The sequence below is a fragment of the Octopus bimaculoides genome, chromosome 23 (genome assembly GCF_046866305.1).
Source record: "Octopus bimaculoides isolate indiv1 chromosome 23, ASM4686630v1, whole genome shotgun sequence".
Taxonomy (NCBI): Eukaryota; Metazoa; Mollusca; class Cephalopoda; order Octopoda; family Octopodidae; genus Octopus; species Octopus bimaculoides.
This window is the reverse complement of record NC_142950.1, coordinates 6,182,009-6,204,661: the sequence shown is the minus strand read 5'-3', so window position 1 is coordinate 6,204,661 and position 22,653 is coordinate 6,182,009. Positions and strand designations below refer to the sequence as shown.

The window sequence follows — 22,653 nt, the reverse complement described above, 5'->3', positions numbered from 1 at the left end:
TTTTATTTATGTTTTGTGTGTGTGCATTTGTATGCACATGCATATGTATATAGATATATATATTGTGCATGTGTATGTTTTACAGTAGGAAGTGCAAAAAGTATGATTCTTTTTTTTTCTCTCTTTTTATGAATGTAAAATTAGAAAGGTGGGAGAGGGGGGGAATAGACAAGAAGTGTGTGAAGAGGAGAGGGAAAGTGAGTCGTGAGAGAGGATTAACAGAGGGAGGGGGGTTGGCTTTAGTTTGTGTGTAAGAATGAAAGAAAGTATAGTACAGGGAGGAAGGAAGGAGGGGTGTGATTGCATTGTTAACAACAGCTGCTGTTGATAGGAGGAGGGGAAGGAGAAAAGAAAGAAAGAAAGAAAGAAAGAGAGCATCAAGCAAACAAAATGAAAAAAGAGAAAAGGAAGAGGTAGAGTTGATAATGGCTGGTTGTTTGAGTTTAGAAAACTACCTGTTCACTTTAAAAGTGACACATATGAGAGATAGATAGAGCAGCCATGATATAAGCAGATGATGATTTGAAAAAAAAAAACGAAAACCTATTAAAAAAAAAAAACTGAAACCAATGTGTGAAACACTGGTTGGATGTAAAATAGTAAAAGCTGATAGTGACTACACGGAGTATGTTTACAGGAAGTGACCCGAGTGTGTGTGTTTTACTAGTTACATCGTAGCTTACACGGCTCATATTATTTTGATAATTCATGTTTACCACCAGTTTATTTGTACATAAATTTGGAATGATATTGACAGTAGGAGGACACTGTGCGTGTAAAATGTGTGGTGTTGGTGCTAGAGGTCTGCTATTTATATTTCATGCATCTTAGATGTGTGAAGTGTGGTAGTGAAACTTCAACAGTGAAAGCAAATGAGGACTAGATGCAGGTGGTGGGTGTATGACAGAGGACTTACGTGATGTATATAATAAAGATATGTGAGGGTGTAGAACAGAGAGACTATATAACTAATAAACAGGATATGTAGTGTGTCCCGATACTGTACAGAGTAGTATGTATGCTTTTCTACTCTAGGTACAAGGCCCGAAATTTTGGGGGGAGGGGACCAGTCAATTAGATCGACCTCAGTACGAAACTGGTACTTAATTTATCGACTACATGTGGTGTATGCCAGTATGTAAAAGTGAAACATGAACAGGCATTGCTGTACTAAGAAGCTTGCTTCCCAACCACATGGTTCCGTGTTCAGTCCTATTGTATGGCACCTTACGCGTCTTCCACTATAGCTTCAGGCTGATCCAAAGTTTTGTGAATGGATCTGGAAGATGGAAACTGAAAGAAGCCCATCATGTGTGTGTGTGTGTGTGTGTTTGTCCCCCACCACCACTTGACATCCAGTGTCGATGTGTTTACGTCTTTGTAATTTAGCGGTTTGGCAAAACAGACTGATAGAATAAGTATTAGGCTTAACGAGAAATAATAATAATTCTTTCTATTGTAGGCACAAAGTCTGAAATTTGGGGCTAGAGAGCAAGTCGATTACATCGACCCCAGTGCGTAACTGAGAGGAGGAAAGGCAAAGGCAACTTCAGAGGAAATCGAAATCAGAACGTAAAGTTGGACGAAATGTTACTAAGTATTTTGCCCAGCATGCTAACAATTCTACCAGCTCACCACATTAATAATAATAATAATAAATAAAAAAAAAAAGAACACTGGGGGTCAGATTCATTCAACTAAAAATTCAAGGTGATGCTCCAGCATGGTAGAAGGAACTTGGAGAAGATTTTCTATGGCTGGATGCCCTACCTGTCGACAACCCTAACTGGTTTCCAAGCAAGATATTTTTTCCATGGTCACGGAAAACTGGAAATGAACAACATCACTTGTATGATGATTGTACTCATTTACAAACATCACGTGATGTCTAGGCAAGGGTGCACACACGCAAACGCACACATACACAAGCACATGCGTGACAGGTTTCTTTCAACCAAATCCACTCACAAAGCTTTAGTCAACCCTTGGCTACAATAGAAGACACTTGTCCAAGGTACTCCACAGTGAGTCTGAATCAAAGATCCAAACTTGTTAGCCTCAGAGCACCCTTGCACTTCAAAAAATTATGCATTCCCATGCTGGAAATTGAACCCAGACTGCCTGATGAAAGCCACTAGACCACATGGGAAAAGCCTGTTACAAAATAACATGGAATTATATAGTCTTTCAAGTGGACTGCCACACAGATTTTGTCTACTCAACTGTCCTCACAAGGCCAGCTAAGATTGGTCCACAAAAGACACTTGCTTTAAGTACTGCACAGAAGAATTGAACTTGGAACTCTTTTCTTCCAATAATAAATTATCTGAAACAACAACTCCAACAGCTGGCTGATTTCTTGTGTGAAGGTATTTTTTCTGACAAGGTATAGGGATACACAGCCCACAGGGAGGCCTTCCTCTTGGTGTTCTTCAATTTTTTTGTTTTCGTTTGCCTCTCCCTCCTTCAAAGTTCAACATTATTTTGTCAATATCTTTATCATCACATTCATAATGTTTGTCCTATAACTCACCCCAAAGCAGGGTGTTAGCAAAGAGTTTGGTACCATCCTGAACATATCTATTCCACAACCTCCACTTGATGTGAAATATCATAATGACGGTGGTTAAGGAGCATGGTAAGGGGTGGTTTTGATCAACTTAGATCAATCAAAAGATTTTGATAGGATCAACCACTAACACTTGGCAGCTGGTTTTGATCTGGTCTTCTACAGTTGGACAACTGCCATGTAATGCCATTCACCCTAACCACCTGCTCAATGAATCAGGGTGAATAACCACCTATTGGAACCAATCAGTATCATGTGCTCAGTCTAATATTTATCTTTTTTATTGCTTAATAGCTTCAGTCACTGGACTCTGGCCAAGCTGGGTCATTGTCCTGAAGGGTTTAACTGAACAGGCTGACCCCAGTAGTTATTTTTTTAGGTTTGGTACTTATTTTATTAGTCTCTTCTGTCAAACTAGTAAGTTACAGAGATGTAAACAAAGCAACACTGGTTGTCAAGCAGTAGGGGAGAGGGAACAAGCACAAAGATGCGCATACACACATACATAGTAATCCAGTAATGATTCAACTGGCTAAAACTTCGGAGTTACTGTCACAAATATTTTCGTCCAAGCATAATAAATTTGTAATCTACAAACGTATAGAGCAGTGCTCCGCAACCTTTTCTCATTTGAGGTACACTTACATTCTTTTCAAAATTCAGCAGCACACCTGAACTAGAAATATAACTAAAAGTATAAGGAAAAAAATTCTGCAGAGATTGACTTTGCCTTTTATCCTTTCGGGGGCCGATAAATTAAGCACCAGTGAAACACTGGGGTCAATTTGATTGATTAGTCCCCTTCTCCAAAAGGATTATAACTGAACATAAAACTAAACATTAACTTTAATATACACACACATACAATGGACTTCAACACAGTTTCTATCTACCTAATTCACTCCCAAGGTATTAAGCAGTTCAGGGCAATAATAAAAAGACACTTGCCTAAAGTGCAGAACAGTGGGATTGAACCTAAAACCAGGTAGTTGCAAGGTGAACTTCTTAACCACACAGCCATGCCAGCAACAAGTGGACAAATTCCTTAAATTATTTTTATATTTCATTTAATGTCTGATTAAAACTTGGATGGTGGGGTTGTCCAGAAAATACAGGAAGGGCCCCCCCCCTAAACCCATATAAGGGTCCTGCAACAGAATAACCTTGAAAGCTGTCTTTAATACACCCTACACACACTTTGCCTGAATGTAAGGAGGTGGTCATGACTGGAACACCCTTGGTTATGTAAGCCTGTTGGATCTCAGGGGCTGATGACCAGAGTCTAAATAAACAATAACAGCTGGCAAAGGACACATTAGATAAGGTAGTCCAAGATATGATAACCCTTAAAAGATGAGATGGTCATCTTTGGAATGTCATCAACAACTGGTAGTAATCGTAGCAAAAGGCTGGTGGTGGTGGTTGTGTTATGTTCTTTGTTTTATATTAACCTAATTTCTTCTCTCTTTCTCTCTCTGTTTTTGCCACCATCATTTTTCCATTGTCTCCTGGTTTACATCAGCTTCACATGTCACATTCCTACGACACACATATACACACAGGGTAACACCAGCATACATAAGAACACACACAAAGCAATACCAGCACAAACACACATTTTTACACACCTAAGGAAGAATAAAAGAGCCAATCAGTTATTGTTACAACAATAGAGATAGATAGATAGATAGATAGATAGATAGAGCAAAGGTAAACAGAGAAGACAATATAATGATATAGAGGTGTGTGTGTGTGGGAGGGAGGGAGAAGAGAGTGAAAGAGAGAGAGAGATAAAAGACAATAGATAAGAGAGAGAGAGAGAGAGAGAGCAATATAGATATATATATAAGATGGAGAGTAGCAGAAAGAGATGGAAGAGGAATAGGAGGAAAGCCATCAGCTGTTCGCAAGGTGAATGAACTCTCTGTGAGAACTATTTTAAAATATTGATTTTCCCTAGTATTATTATTATGAGTAGGACACAACAATGTGGTGGGGGTGGTGGTGTGGGTGGCAGTGATGGTCATGTGGTAGAATGGTGAGTGATGAAGACGACTTGTGTTGTTGTATAGAGATCTAATAGATGCGTGGTGGTGTTGGTGGTGGCAGTAGCGAAGGTGTGCTGCTGATTACTATACCAGACACTTGTTGTTTGGATGAAGATGATTGGAAATAAATTAGAATGGCTCGTGTTACCTGCTAGGTATACGAAAGTAAACAAAATATGATGTGTATGTGTAATCATCATATATTACACACTGTGTGTGTATGTATTATTTACATTATGTATTTACATATATCTTCACCGTGTGTGTATGTATGTATTTACATTCACCCATCACCTGGCTCTCTTGTATGTGTGTGTATTACACACACACACACACACACACACACACACACACACACACACACACACAAGGGACTTCTTTAAGTTTCCATTTAGTAAATCCACTCACAAGGCTTTGACTGGCCTGAGGCTATTGTAGAAAACACCTCTTGCTTAAGGTGCCACAGTGGGACTGAATCCAGAACCATGTGGTTGGGAAGCAAGCTTCTTGCCACACCATATATATATATATATATATATGAGTATGTGGCCAAACTGTTATGGTGTTGTACTCACAATTGCTAGATTGTGGTTTCAATTCCTGGACCAGATGGTGCTTTGTGCTCTTGACCAAAACTTCATTCCATGATGCTCTGTGACCACTTTGACACCTGACGTGTGGTATACCGTGCACCTGGTCAGGCAACATCAATTTCACATACATTTGATCTTTGACAGAAGATTCCATCGGATATATACTTTAGCCATCACTAAAAAGTAAGACCTGGTAACTGGTACCACACTTTGCTAATTATTTAAAATATAACCAAATAAACACCATCTCTGTTATCCTACTGCCGATCCAGCGGAACATTGAAGATATGACAATTGGAGGAAGAAAATGCCATACTGGCACTTGTTTTTAGCTGCATCAACTTGAACATAAAATGTGCCTTGCCCAAGTATACAGCATAGTGCCCAGTCCAATATTCAAACTATGACCATATGAACTTCAGTTCAATACTCTAAACCACTATGCCAAGCCCTAACTCAAAACCATTAAATAAACCACTTTTAATGGGCTAAAGCAGGGTTAAAGCTTTAAGTAGCTAAAGCTTTAACCTTCTAACATTCAAACAGGCTATATCCAGCTGAAATATTCTGCCGGTTATGTTCAAACCAACCAGATCCAGCCTCTTACACTGACTCGACTATATCATTCTAAAAATAATCACACCATTAAAATCTCAAAGCTACAAGAATATGCACGATTAATTTAAAACAATGTAGATAAATAAGCATTACATCTGAAAGAGTAATCTGAATATTAAAGGGTTAATTAACACGTTTGCATTTAATCCAGCCACATATTTTTATGTTTTATGTTAAAACTGACCATATCCAACCTCTTGCATCTGCCCTACAATGTAATTCCAAAAATATACAATCACATCATCAAAAATCTTGAAGCTACAAAATAATGTGTGATTAATTGAAAACAATGTGAATAAATAAGCATTACATTTGACAAACAAATCTGAATGCTGAAGGGTTAAAGAAAAGAAAGAAAAACTCTGAAGGAAAGAAGTTGAATAGGCTTTCAAGTTATTTACAACTTTATCTACTTTGATAGATATGAAGTTAATTGTTTTTAACAGAGTTTCTAAAATTCTTATGTAATTATTGTTACTTCCCAACCCTACCCAATTCCTACAGTTGTCACCTACTCTGCCTTACTTCTTCTCATCCTTCAACACTTGCTCATTATATTTACCCTGAACACTCATTTCTTATCACTAACCATCTCTCATACACTCTTGCAACCTCTACTCTATTCACCCACATGTCCAGCATCACTTCTACTCAGCTTGTACATTGAGGATACCTTACATCTACCCTGACACCTCATCACACTATTTTTATCTCTTTCCAGTTCCATCCTGGCCACCCTTACTCTCCCTTTTATAATGCAAGTAGCCATGCAGCTCCTCCACAACAAGAAACCTGTTCTGTTCTGGCTCTTTTCTCTCACACATTACCACCACCATCCCTTGGCAAAAAGTCACTTCCCTCTCTACTGTAGCCCCACTCAGTCAAGGGGAATCTTAGTCTAGTAGGCTGCATGGTGACTCTACTAGAGTTGATGTCATGAGAAGAAGAAAAAAAGGCATCCAATAATACATGCTGTAAAGGAGTTGGCATTATGAAGGGCATCTGGCCATAGAAACCAGACCAAAACAGACACTGGGGCATGGCAATTTTAAGAGATCAATCAGATCTTGTCCATCCATTCAAACCCAAGCCATGAAGGTTACATGGTGATAAGGGTGAATGGAAGCAACTGCAGTCACTGGGATGAAACTTTTCTGATAACAATAACCAGTGTGGTAATGCTAACAGTCGTTTTCTCTTGCTGTATGCACCAAATGATGTAAGGACCACAGCAAACTGTGAGATACCACTTTACCTTTCATTACTCAGACTCATGCCTAGAGGCATTCCTTGGATAAGGATGGTTAGTGGTGAGAGATGTGATACTCTCAGATGATGCACAGAATATATCTCTGTGTGTGCGTGCACAGATTCTCTGAAAATATTAAAAGTTGCAGGCCATGGCTGTGTGGCAAGAAGTTTGCTTCTCAACCATATTGTTTCAGGTTCAGTTTCGCTGTGTGACGTTTGCAGCAAGCATCTTCTACTACAACCCCAGGATGACCAAAGCCTTGTGAGTGCATTGGGAAGATGGAAATTGAAAGCCTCTCATTGTGTGTATGTGTGTGCTATGTGTATGTTACTGTCCCTTTGCCTTGAGACCATGTGACAGTGCTGTAAGCTAGAGTCACTTGTCATGCAAGCAGTGTTCTTCATTTCCTATCCTCTGCGAAAATGTGCTTGGTCATACAGAAATATTGTTTTATTTGGAATTAGGTGTAAGTTGGTGACCAGGAGGACATCCAGCAATAGAAAATTCACCTCAATAATGCTGTTTTACCCATCTGAGCATGGATAAGTGGACATTAAAATGGTTATGCTGATGATGATAATGACAAAACATTAGTTGAATGCAATTGGACTGCCAATTTTAGTAGGTCAACATAGAGATCCTTTTGTTTATTCTTCAGACCAATATGCTTTTATCTAGGTACAATTCACTAGGCTCCACAGGTAACCTAACTGCTTGTTTTGTCACTTTCATTGTGTGTTAAGCTAAAAACCATATTATACTAGAAACTTATCAACAGTGGAATACATTCATAGATTTTGTTTGACCAAGACTGACCTTGGGTAAACAACAAAAAACAACAGGCAATAGACAGGATAGTGGAATTAGCATAATGTATTCAAACTGCAATGCTGCACCCAACATGATTCATTACTGCATGTGTGCAGTGTGGTCCTCAGTTAGGCAGGCACATGTCAAAAAAACCAGAACAACAGCTCAATGATCCACACCTAGTCACTTAGCTGACAACCTATACACCCCTGGACTTCATCAGAGATGACCTGTGAGAACAGAACAACAGAGTAGTCTTTGAGTGAGTTTTAAGGGCCGGTGTTTACATTCCTATGGCTCAGAAAGGTTGACAACCTTTCAATGGTCAGTGTTTTTAACAATTAATGTATAGTGTTTTAAGGGTAGCTCATGTAAGGGTCAATATTTAAGTTTTTCTAAGGGTTGATACATAGCTCTTTTAAGGACTGGTTCCTTTAACCCTTTCAATACCAACCTACTTGAGCTCTGGTTTTAAAGTAATCTAAATGAAAATCTCTCACTGAAATTTTATGTTGATTTATGTTCCAAACACTAGTTTAACAATAACAGTTAATTTACTAAATTTGTCATTATTTGTCATTTTAAAATTAATTGAAACAAAGGTAGTATATTTCACCAGAAATAATAGCAACATCATTTTTATTAATGGATCTCTTTGGCTCCCCAACTATTCTGGTGGATGCCCCCCACCCCACTGCCATTTGATGTTTCAAAAATCCCATTCTATTTTTATAACTAGATATTATTAGGAAGTGTATAAAAATTGCATAAATATTCTGTATTTTATAGAAATATGAAGTATTTCATGCACATACATTTGAACAATTAACTAAATTCTTTGGAAAAAAGAATATTCACAAATAAAATAAGTCATAAGTATTTAAAACAACAAAAGAAGAAAAAAAACACTATATTGAACTGTATTAATCATTAGAGAAAGAAACCTTTTTGTTTCTGCCCCAAGTTCATCTGAAGCAACTTTTTTTCATGGACCCCTAAAATACTACTGTGGAGACTCACTTTACATGAACCCCACAAAATCTTATGCAATCCCAGGTCATACACACGGGTTGAAAACTGCTTTAAACCAAAGGAATATTAAGTTTTCTCTGAGGTACCTCTGGATCAGGGTTTAAAAATATTAAGGGCCAGTACTCAGCTCTTTTGGGGCTCAAATAAGGATGAGTGGCTGGTTCAATTTTCAAAATAAGGCAGATGACATACAGGGGTTGGACAAAATAATGGAAACACTTAGCATCATAATTTTGAAATATCTATAAAACTATCAAAAGCTTGTTTATTTTTTATGTTTTTTTATTATTATTATTAGTGTTGCTTAATATGTTTTGCTAAAATTGCTGTTTCTTTTTAGATACCATCAGAAAAAGGTAATTAAAATTCATTAAAATGGCAGATCTATTGGACTTTCAAAGAGGTCAAATTGTTGGTGCTTGTATGGCAGGCGATATCGTAACGAAAACAGCCAAAATGTTTGGTGTATCAAGAAGTACTGTCTCTAAAGTAAGGACAGCCTTTGAGAAAGAGGGAAAAACCTCCTCATCGAAACAAAACCCCGGAAGAAAACCAAAACTTTCAGATAGCAACCGTCACTCTTACGTGAATTGTTAGAAAGGATCACAAAAGTACAGCTCCCAAAATTACTGCAGAGCTTAATGACCACTATGAGAACCCAGTTCCACAAAAGCTGTTCACCCGGGGCTGCACAAAGCTGGATTTCACAGGAAGGCTGCAATCAGAAAACCACTACTTTCAAAAGCAAACATTGCAAAGAGTGGAGTAAAAACCTACAGAATTGGTCCCTAGAGCAGTGGAAGAATGTTATTTTCACGGACGAGTCATCCTTTACTTTATTTCTGACCACTGGCCAAGTATACGCATGGAGACAACCAAAAGAAGCATTTGACGCAAACTGCCTTCTTCCAACTGTTAAACATGGATGAGGATCTGTGATGATTTTGGAAATTCGCCAACCCAATGGTTTCTCTTCATGGCAGAATTAATTAGTCAAGATTATTTAAGCATTTTATCTGATCAAATTCATCCTATGGTTGCAGAACTGTGAAGTTGAACATCTTATTTGGCTACCACAGTCCCCAGATCTCAATATTATTGAACATTTACGGTGCATTTTAGAAAAACAAGTAAGAAGTCGATATCCTCCACCGTCATCACTACAAGAACTGGAAAATGTTTTAGCTGAAGAATGGACAAAAATTCCTTTGGAAATAATTCAAACTTTGTACAAATCCATACCTCATAGAATTCAAACATTCAGCTGCCAAAGGCAGTCCTACCCCATATTAAAATTAATTTGTTTGAAATTGATTGAAATTTTAAGATGTTTCCATTATTTTGTCCAACCCCTGTAAATATCTACCTCCACACCATTCTCTGGAATGTTGTAGAGTTGTACTTTTGGAAAAGACTGTGTTCTTTAGTTCAGAGCACCAGATATAGTGTGTAGGTAGACAAGTAGGTGGGTGGGTGAGAAGCAGGGGAAGTTAACTTCCAGAAAGATGAACTCACAGAAGAGGGAAGATTGAAGTAAAATGGCAGGAGGAAGAGATGCTGGGGGTGGGGAACAATTATACATTAAATGGTAGTATAGGTGATAGTATAGTGCGATGGTGGTGGTGATATATGAACAATACAGGTAGTGGTATTTAGCTAACAGGTTGCGAATCACTATTAACAGAAGAAAGAGAGAAAGAATGGATAAGAGGAAGAATGAGAAAACAGAAGACATCAGCTGTTCAGGAGGTGAACGAACTTTCAATGAGAACTATTTTCAAATATTGATTTTTCCTTCCTGGTTCTACAGACTTGCTTTGTTGGAACAAAGATGTAGTAATATATCTATGATGTAACATTTACTGTACAGTCTCACATATGTAGTGTGTTGTCAAACTTTGAATATCTGAGATTATCCAAGCAAATGGTAAGCAAAAGCTCCCTTCCTCTCCATCAAGGATAGTTCTTTAATATTATCCTAACTCAATACAGATGGAAATCACTCCGGTAAGATTAGTTGACCATGTAATAAGTTACCTCTAACGAGCTGCTTAACAAAGTAAACAGATAATCGTTGTTATTGTTGTTCAATTCTAGGTCAGTCCTGATACAGCAGAGCTTTATGATCAAAAGTAATCCAGCTCACATGACAAATATTCACTAGAAGCTACCTGTATTCAACCATCAACAAATGGAACAAGCTTCCAAAAGGTTGTTTTGCAACCACACAGGCTCCAGGTTCAACACCCACTGCAGGGGATTTTTGGACAAGCATATTTTACCATGGTGTTAGGTTCATTAATATCTTGTGAGTAAAATATCTTGTGTGGAAAATGAGCAAAAGCTTGCGTCGTCGTCGTCGCGTCATTGTCATCCTCCTCCTCCTCCTCACCACCACCGCCGTCATCGTCATCGTCATCATCATCATCAGGCATCCGTTGGACAGTTCGGCTACAGCTGGCAAATCAGAGATCTGCACTAAATTCCAATATCAACTTTGGCATGGTTTCTATGGCTGAATGCCCTTCCTAATGCCAACCACTCCATAGAGTGTATTGGATGCTTTTTCTATGGCACTGGTACAAGACACAAGCCCCTCATCTGAGATGGGTGCAATATTGAGGGAGGTGACTTTATGCCAGTTAATGCAAGGCTGACATATATACAGAGGGACAGGAACTGGTGTCTGGCTGTATGTATAACTTTTTAGAGTACTTTCAAGATCAATACTCACAAATAAATAAAGAAAGGATCTGTTAGCACAATAGTGACCCACCGCCACCACCCACTCACACACACAAACACACTCTTGACCAAAAATGTAGTGGACTTGTGGTTGGAGTCCCGTCTTTCATATCAAAATCTCCAACCCTTCCCTAGGCTTGCATAGCTCAGATAGAATTTATTGAGGTAGATTTTCTATGACAAGATGCCCTTCCTGCCACCAACCCTCACCTGTTTCCAAGTAAGACAATATTTCCTCCCAGCCAGACCTTGTTTTCACAGAATATTGGAAATGAATGACACTGCTTGTATGACAGTGACAATTATTTACAACTATATCACAATGTCAAGGAAAGAAGACACAAACATACACGGTGAGCTTCTTTTAGTTTCCATCTGCTAAATCCATCTACAATGCTTTACTGGCCGAGGGCTATAGAAGAGGACATTGACCCAAGGAGCAACACAATGGGATTGAATCTAAAACCATGTGGTGAGAAGCAAATTTCTTAACCACACAGGTGCATGAATGAATGAATGCATGCATGTATATATGTATGAACGTATATATGACTAAACATATATGCACGTCACGGTAGATTGCACATTTGGGTTAATAAACAAGGATAAACTTATCTGACTCACACAAACAAATAGAAACACAACAGGAATGTTTTAACAAACAAGTTGTTTGTATTTCTATCTCTCCTTCCTCGTTGTTTGGCCTATTAACTCTTAGTCATGACTAGTGCATGTGTACACATACATGCATATATGCACACATAATCATCATTTAACATCTGTGTCCCATGCTGCCATGGGTTGGGTAGTTTGAAAAGCCCTGACTAGCTGAGAGTTGTGTTGGTGGTTTCCATGGTTGGATGCCCCTTCTTATGCCAACTACTATGCAGAGTGTACCGAGTGTGTCTTTTGTGAAACCAACAATAGTGGGGGTAACCAAGTAACATGTAAAACAACACCCCTTTACCGAGTAGGGATCCAGTTTTGAAGAAGGTAATATTGGGCAAGGTGTAGAGAAGCTAAATTAGGAAAAAGATGCAGGAACAGGTGTTTTAGCTGGAGAGGAGATGCATATGTGTTTATATACATAGGTGAAAGCATGGCTGCATATTTGAGAAGTTTGCTTCCCAACCATCATGTTTTGGGTTCAGTCCTGCTGCATGATGCACTGCCAGAGTGTCTTCTACTATAACCCCGAGACAACTAAAGTTTATGAGTGAATTTAGCAGGCAGAAATAGAAAGAAGTCCATCATACCTATATGCATGCGAGTGTGTGTGTGTGTGTGTGTGTGTGTGTGTGTGTGTGTGTGTGTGTTGAGATCATGAAATAGTTGTAAACAAGTGTCACTGTCATATGCAGTGTCCTTCATTTTCAATCTTCAATGCAAATATGTTCAACCAGGGGAAAATATTAGAAACAGATGAGGGTTAGCAACAGAGAGGGCATCCATACACAGAAAACCTGCTCTTCAAGAAACCAGCCTGACCTATGCAAGTACATGGAAAAGTGGATGCCAAGATAAATATGTATGTGTATGTATGTACATAAATATCTATGCAAACACATACATACAAATAAACTCATATATATATATATATATACACACACACACACACACACCTCATGTTTTGTTTGTGACAAGCTGCTGAATAGTGCAATCAGTCACTGAACGATGACGGAAACATCATACAAGGGCTGTCTCTCATGTCAGGTTGTAGCATCTACCTTTCCAGTCTCTGCTGCTGAAGAGGGGAAAAAAAAACACACCTGGAATGCATGCATCCAACAGCCTGGTTAGGGAACGCTGCAAACTGACTCGATGTGTTTACACTTTTCTGTCAACAGCAAGAAATTTTCCCCAAGAGAAAATAATGGTGAATGGCTTTCTTACAGGTTTGAATATGTTTCAAGCATATTTAAACTGCTAACAAATATTTATACAAATACATACATACACATTTATACATGCATGTGTGTGTGGTGTATGCATGTTGCTTCCATGTGCTGTTAATACTGATTGAATAAAAGGGATGTCCTTGTTTACATTCTCTGGTTAGCAAAAGTGCTATAGTTTTTACAGCTTCATTGCTTTCCATGTGCATGGGACCAGTCGGATGAAAACAGCTTTACTTAGAAAACAGGTAATACACTGCCTTTGCATCAATTAATTTTGAAAATAATGAAGAATTTAGTAACATAAATTAGTCATTATCAAGCTGGTGAACGGAACAAATTAGCATAAAATTTTAATGGGAAATTGTAATTTAAACAATTTTAAAACAAGGTTTGTTTGTTTTATCTCAAAACTAAGGATGGCCTTAGGTTGGTTGGTTTCAAAAGGGTTGACATAATGTGTGTGTATTTATTTGCATGTGTGTGTATGTATATACCTGTATATGTATGTACCACATGTAAATACCTATCTATAGGAGTGTGTGTGTATATATATATATATATATATATATATATATATATATATATATATATATATATATATATATATATATGTAAATACATATATATAATATATAAAATTTCTAATCAGTAAATTGCCTGTGATTTTTCTATTGATTTGTTTGAATGTCTACAAAAGTGTTTTAATGACAATGTATACATGCGAATGTGTGTTGTGAGTGTCTGTAGAAATGTGCTTCATTGACAAATGTGCACATTGGTACATGTGTATTTTATACATAGATAAATGTGTATGTGTGTGTGTAGAGAGAGAAATAGAGAGAGAGAGAGAGAGAGAGAGAGAGAGAGAGAGCACGCACACACACACACACACGATAATATGCACATTATCAGAGAAACACTTTTGTATGCACCCACACATTCACATGTGCACACTGTCACTCAAGAGCCTTTGTAGACACTCACACTAATCAACAGAAAAATCACAGGCAATTTACTGATTAGAAATATAGTCAGGAAGGGGTTAATTACTGGGGTCAACAGCCTCTCCTTCTTTGTCCACCTCTTCTTCATGACTAGAAGAGAACAAGTCGTCATTACATCAATGTCACCATCGTTACCGCCGCCACTGCCACTACTGTCACCATCAACTTTTTGAAATCCCATTGCAATCAGTGAGAGAGAGAGAGAGAGAGAGAAAAACACACCCACACACAGTCACATTGTACATGTTTACTAATCTTCCTCCTCCAAGAGAGTTCACACACCGTTTACAATCAAAGTTGGAATCTGGGAGAAAAAGCCACGCTTCTATCTTCGCTAATCTAATAACGCTTTAAACCATTTCAGCAGATAATGTCATTTTAGCTTCTTGTTTTAACGAGGAAATACAGACAGTAATCAGTAATTTTCAGTGGATTATTTATAACTATGAGATGAGGAATTCTGATTTAGTGGGAAGGGAGGTTGGGGGTATTACTTGTGATGGAGCTTATAACCAAAGAATCAATGATGGGAGAAAGATATCTCTGGGTAGAGATAGAATACCTGGCTTCTATGATTGATGGATAGAGTCAGATTCTTGGAAGATAACAAGAAAACAGGAATAATTTTCAGAAAAACATTGATTCTGCAGGCTTGTTTTATCATTTAATAATAAGCAAAGGTATGGTTGTATGTTTAAGAAGCTTGCCACTTAACAATGTCTTGGGTTCAATCCCACCATGTTGCACTTTGGACAAGTGGTTTTTTTTTTTGTTTTTTAAATATTATAACCCCAAGTCTACCAATAACCCAGTGAATGGATTCAGTAGATGGAAACTAGAAGTAGTCCGACGTGTGTGCACGAGTATCTTTGTCTTGATATCATGAGATGGTGGTAAATGAGCATTATCATCATACAAGCAATTTTGTTCATTTCTTGTCTCCAATGAAAAATGTTTTGCCATGGGGAAATATCACCTTGCTTGGAAATAGATAAAGACAGATGATGCAAAAGACACCTGGCTATAGAAAATCTGCCTCAACAAATTCTGCTTTACCCACACAAGCATGGGGAAATGGATGCCAAATGATGATTTCTAACACAGGCAAAAGGGCTAGACTCAAGACACAACCAGTATAGTCAACTGAATTGACAGATGCTTGCTTTATCAACTCTGGACTGGAACTCAGAAAATCAGGGGCCGTAAGTAAATATTGCCAAGAAGGTATTTGGTCCAATCCTCTAATCTGTTTTACCAACCCTCCACTCTTGATTTCTAACACTAAGGTACGAGACCTCAAACCCAGGGAGTGCAGCATAGTCTTCTATTTTTTACTTGTTTCAGTCATTGTACTGCGGCCATGCTGGGGTTTTAGTTGAACAAAGTGACCACCAGTACTTAATTCTTTAAAGTTTGGTATCTATTCTATCAGTCTCTATTGCTGTACCACTAAGGGGGTTATATACAGACTTACATTGGTTGTCAAGTGATGGTGGTAGTAATGGGGGCACACACACACACACACATACAGGCTTCAACAGTTTCTATTTACCAATTTCACTTACAAGAAATTGGTTAGCCAGGTGCTATAGAAGAAGACACTTGCCCAAGGTGCCACACATGGAGACTGAACTCAAAACCACAACACAGCCTTGACTTTCCTTACAGAGTAGGAGTCTACTGACAAGTGACAACAATGACCAGAACAGAACATCTCTTCAAATAGGAGCTAACCTGTTTATTCAACCGGCAAGAAATAGCAACCAAATCTCACTTGAATCGCATCCTACTGGTTTGAGAAAGGACAATTACAAATCTAGTCCTAAATATACATGTTTGAATGAAAGTTACGTGGGCTGGTTAGTTCTACAACCACCACTACTAACAACTACAACCATTAATTACTACTTCAGCCACTACTAACTACTACTATAGTCACCATTATTAACTACAGCCAAGCACTGCTGCTAACTACCACAACTATTACTACTAAACTACTCCAAAAACTATTTCAGCCCCTACTATAAACTACTACAACCACTGGTACTAATGACTTTGACCCCTGACTACTAACTACTATGGAAACCACTCTATCACCCTCTACTAATTACTGTTGCAACGTGCCCTTTGTTGTACAGGGACAGTTCGACAGTGCTCTTGTCAATAGCAATGTGTACATGCATGGACAAGACACTGTCTCTAATAGGTAAACTTAAAGACAGTACCAGCATTTTATCATGGCTGGTGCCATGCCACAAAGGGAGATGCATTAAAGACCAACATGGTCAGTTGAAGTAAGTTCTGTTTGACTGCCTCACATGCACATCAAGGAGATGCTCATGATGTCTCTCTCACCCAACCAGGAGGGGTCTTCCATCCAAGACTCCCGGATTTTTAATGTGGATTGAACCACAGTCTACAACCAGAGACCCGATGAGCTTGGATCATCTGTGTGAGCCAAGAGGCAGCCTTGCTATGGAGTGGGCATCTCATAACCACAGAGAAACACATCAGACTAAGCTGAGTAGTGGTTTGCACTACTAAATTTTATAAACCATCGCTACTAATGAATACCTCTCACTCTACCATTGACTATGAGTCAGAAAGTAATGCAAATAAAAACTGCTTTGTTTTCTGACTCACCCCTGTACAAAAACTACCACAGAACCCACCAACCATCTTACTATAACAGCGGCTCTCAACCAGGTCCATAAAAAAATTTTGGGAGTCCATGCAAGCAAAATAGAAAATTGGGGATCTACAGTAGAATATTAAGGGTCCATGAAAACGTTTGATTTAGTTATATTTATTTTAGGAAAACAGCTAAATTTCCTTCTCAAACATTTTACATAGTTCAACCTACACAAGTTAATGTGCAGAAAACAAAATAGGAATTTTAAAAGAAATATCTATAAAACTAGCTATTAAACACTGAATGGTTATGGGGGTCCACCAGAACAGAATAGTAATTAAAGAGGTCCATAGGTAAAAAATTTAAAAAAAAAATTTTTTTTAATGATTGAGAACCACTGTACAATAATCACTATTTACTACTAAAATCATCAATACTAATTATTTACTATTACAACTAACACTACTGACCACCAAAGCTTTTATAACCAACAACTAAAATAGCTGCTGCAGTGTATGTGTGTGTGTGTATGAGAGTTCGTCTGTGCGTAAACATATCACACTCACATTAACGTAGCTAATTGTGCCTTCCATATTATTCATATCTCAGCCAGCATGTAAACATACTTAACAGTGCAGGACCACATAACTTGATCCAAATAACTCAATACAAAAGAAAATATTTTAAAAATTAAATGAATAAATAAATAAAAATTTTGCTTAACCCACTTGACAACAAACGGCCCACCTTTGGCTCTTTCATACAGTTAAATGTGTTGTTTTTGAAGAGTTCATATTGAAGTTAAAAACCTCCCGCCTTGGTGTTACAAAACACTTTCTTTTTTGTTTAGGAATATTCTAGTAATTTGCTAGTTAGTTAGTGAGGTGGGGGGAAATACCTTTGATGTCATGAAAGTTTAGTGCATAAAATGTTTACATACACTAAAAAGCAAACATAAAATACATATGTACACTCTTATACACATATGTTGATGCACACACATATATACACACATACAAATATACACACATATACACACACACACACACACACACACAAATACATAAATGTATAATACAAACACACATAGCCAAAGCAACAACTATATACACTATCATTACCATCATCACTTTAACATCCACTTTTTCCATGCTTACACAAATCAGGAAAAATCAAAGGCCAGGCAGGTGTTCATGGAAGGCTGCAAATGGATGATGTCACTTCTATGAAATGCATGCATAGGTTGGATAAAGCTTACTGAGGCAGACAGACTTTTAACAGCTGGATGCCCTTCCTGTTGCTAACCCTTGTTTCCAAGCAAGGTAATATTATTTCCTCACGACAAGACGTTAACACGGAAGATTGGAAATGAAGGATACTACTTGCATGGCGGTGACATTGCCTTACAATAAACATCATGATGCCAAAGCAAGGAGACAGGAACACACATATACGTGAGGGGCTTCTTTTAGTTTCCATCTATCAAATTGACTCACAAAGCTTTGGTCAGCGCAGGGCTCTAGTGGAAAACACTCACCCAAATTGCTACCCAGTGAGACTGGACTCAAAACCTTGTGGTTGGGAGATAAACTTTTTATCACACAGCAGCACTTTGTGAATGAAATACAGGAGTAACTGGAAGGAAATCCAGTACAACTGTTCCTACAAATGGAGTTGTCTGTTAGCTACCTTCCAGGACAAGGAGGGGGAAAATAAAATTACCTTGATTGGAAATGGATGAGGGTTGGCAACAAGAAGAGATACACCTGTAAAAAAAATAGGTCACAACAAAGTTTTGCTGATTCATACAAGCACAGAATAGGAGGCATTTAACCCTTTAGCATTCAGATTATTTTGTCAAATGTAATGTTTGTTTATTTGCACTGATTTGAATTAATTATGCATTATCTCGTTTAGATTTCAATGGGTTTTATTCATTTACATGTTTCAGTCATCTGACTGCAGCCATGCTAGAGCACCACCTATTTGTTCATTTTTAAAATGACATTGTAGGATAGGTGCAAGAGACTGAATCTGTCCAGTTTTAACATAAAACAAGAATATCTGAGCTGGATAAAGCTGGTTTTATTAAATTACTCTGTCAAATGTAATGTTTATTTATTCACATTGTTTTGAATTAAATCATGCATTATCTCATTAAGATTTCAATAATGTGATTGCTTATTTTTAGAATGACATTATAGACCAGGTGTGAGCGGTTGGATCTGGCCAGTTTTAACATAAAAAACAAGTAGAATATTTGAGCTGGATACAGCTGGTTTAAATGCCAAAGGATTAAGATGTTGATGACAGACAACATAAAAATAAACCAAAAACAAGATGGCTAAAGAAGTCCAGAAGGTGCAACAACTTACCTGCAATAAGTAATATGATCCGTGTGGCAAGTACGGTCCCATAATCATTCTTCACGTAGCAATCATAAACCCCTTCATCATTCCGTTTCTTCCCTTTTTTCCGTCTGTTCAAAACTTGCCGAAAAAACAAGGTGTGATTCTGTAAGACGGAAATTCTACCTCGAGGTATAATTGTATTCTCATTCTTCTTCCATACGACAGACCTTGTGTGGACTGTTGACGACACAGAGCAATTTAGAACCAATGGGCTATTTGACTGTGCTATCACTGTGTAAGGTTGTTTGATGATTTCAATACCCGGTTGTATTTCATATCCCAGACCATCTAGATGCAAAGAGAAATGAGAAAAAATTTTATTAATTTATATATGCACATATTGTGTAGCATTTAATCATATATTGGATAACAAATACACATGGACATAAACAGGCAAGGTGTCATATAAATATTTAGATTTTAACTATACACAAACAGACAAACATGTGTGTGTGTGATGACATGGACTGCAACAATATTAAATCTAAGGACCAGTGCTAATGGTTGGAAAATGGAGGTGGATTGAAGGAAGAACTCATGTTTCCAAATTAAATGACAATAATAAATCTATACCTTAACCCAGTGATTCTCAACCATTTTTTTTTTTGGCTATGGACCCCCGTTGATTCCTATTTTACTAAACTGGACCCCCAGAACCACACAATTTTTATAATTAAATATTAGGAATTGTATAAAAAAAAATTGCTATAATATTTTATGTGTTACAGAAGTACAACCAATTTATTGCAGAAAAATTTTAACAAAATCTTATATGGAACCTCTAATTGTCACATGGACCCTGGTTGAGAACTACTGCCTTAACCTATGGCATGGATTTGTTGGTACCTTAAGGGCCATATAGAGCAGGTTGATGAATAGAAGGGTCAAAAATATGAAGGACTTAGGGATTCATCTATGGATTATGACAGTGTACAGTGCCTCCAAAGGAAGGAAGATGTCATAGGTTTGTAGCTAGGCCCATAATCTCCTCTTTCGCAGGCAGAAAGTAAAAAAAGGATAATAAAACACAGATATGCAAACTGCAGAGGAGTGTAGGAAAAGCTTTGTCAAGGACAAAATAGAAATATGTGAAAAGAGGGATAGTGGTTAGGGCTTTACAAGCACAATTGGGCAGTGTATTGTGTTGTTGAACAAAACACTTCGTTTCATGTGGTTCCAGTTCACTCAGCTGGCAAAAATGAGTCGCAGCAATCGCTAGGAAGTTAACCCTACAACAAACTAGCATCCTGATCAGGGATTTAGTGTAATCGCAGATGCTAATACACCATGGAAACTAGGCTAAGCCTTGGTCTCACAAGTTCTATGGCTCATGAGAAATTTAAAAAATAAGTGAAAGAAAGACAAATTCTCAAATGTATAGTAAAACAAAATAGTTGCTGTGAGGTTGGAGTGAAAACAGCTGTACCCAGTGTAGTAGTTACATGGGCAACAGAACAAGAAGTGTGTAATAGTATCCACTAAATGAACTCTTAACATTCCATCATAGAATCAATGCTGCAAGGGACTGCTGTAGGGAATGACACTATCAGAAACTCCTGAAATAATTATCTCCAGTTGACAAATTGACAAAGTGTATGTAACACACACATACACATACATATGTGTGAACATGTATCAGGGTGAATTAGGATGTGGTTAGTAAAACTGAGCAGATGGTGGGTCAAAGACACAAGAGTAGTGGTTGCCCACAGAGTGGAGCTGAGGTAATTGATACTGTAGAGGTGGAGAAGAAAGGTGGTGCTTCACATTGTGGCACCAGGAGAACATGTGGTGGTAACTTCACACACCAGTGAATAGGAATGTTCTTCATGATACACTCTTCTGTTACCTTTGGACAATAATGGTTTTAATTTAATTTTATTTAAGGAGAAGAAGAAAGCACATGAGGCAGAGTTCATTACTTTACAGGCAACCTACTTTTATCTCTTACTCATTTCAGTAACTGAACTGCAACCACTCTTGGGTGCCACCTTGAAAAATTTAGCTGAACAAAATTGACCCCCCCCCCCATGTTTCCCCTTCCCACCTATTTCTAGGTCTGATACTTGTTCTATCAGCTGCTTTTGCAGAAATGTTAAGTTATGAGGACATAAACAAACCAACACCAGTCATCAAGAGTCGGTGGGGTAACAAACAAAGACACACATATAAATATACAATGGGTTTCCACACAGTTTCCATCTACTAAATTCACTCACAAGACAACGGTTAGCCTGGGCCTATAGTAGAAGACACTTGCCCCATGATGCCACGCAGTGGGACTGAACCTGAAACCAAGTGAAGCTTCTTAACTACACGGTGATGCCTGCATCTAAACCAACTATTTTACCAAATGGATCAGACTAACTGTTACTGTTGTTTAACCCCAGGTCAACCCTGGTTGAGCAGTCCTATAATTAAAGCTATTCTCACCATGCCCACCCTCCCTTATAAGACAGTTTACTGCTGACTGCTTTATCCCATGTGTTCATCCTTTTTTAATATATGGCCCAGCGAGTGCGATGTGAGAGACATTTAGCTGTTATATCCAGTGACTGGAGCATTATACAGAGACTCCCTCATTGGCTCACCTATGGGGTCACACAAGTTCTTTAACCTGATTTAAGCTTAGACTTTTTGTTTACTTGATGAAACATGCCAATGGGTGTGTTTTGTGTGTGTATGTATGTGTGTGTTATTGTTGTGAGTTTATGCTTATGGGAAGGTGGTGTATGTGTGTTAGTGTGAACATATGTAAAGACAGAGAGGGAGTATGCACTGTACACTTGTTATGAAGGTGGTGGTGGTGGTGGTGGTGAACTACCAAACTGTGATATTTCAACGAAGTCAATTAACAAAAGACTAACGAGAACATGATTTCATTATAAAACACAGGTCGAAGCTGTCAATAGGGAGTTGGAGTTGTGATTAAGTATGTGTGTGTGTGTGTGTGTGTGTGTGTGTGTGTGTGAGAGTGCTGTTTGATATAAATATGTGCATATATACACTAATCTATATTATACAATAAATGTAGGTCATCA

The 22,653-nt window shown here is 38.0% G+C and overlaps 1 protein-coding gene across 4 annotated transcripts in view; it reads right to left on the bottom strand.

Annotated features, from left to right (window-relative positions):
* Positions 1-22,653, bottom strand: part of LOC106868723 (protogenin B-like) — a 146,887-nt gene that overhangs the window by 70,053 nt on the left and 54,181 nt on the right. For all 4 annotated transcript variants that reach the window (XM_089340599.1, XM_089340601.1, XM_089340600.1 and 1 more), the window contains exon 2: positions 19,577-19,900. In XM_089340599.1, coding sequence (XP_089196725.1) covers positions 19,577-19,900 — 324 coding nt within the window. The remainder of the gene's footprint in view (positions 1-19,576; positions 19,901-22,653) is intronic.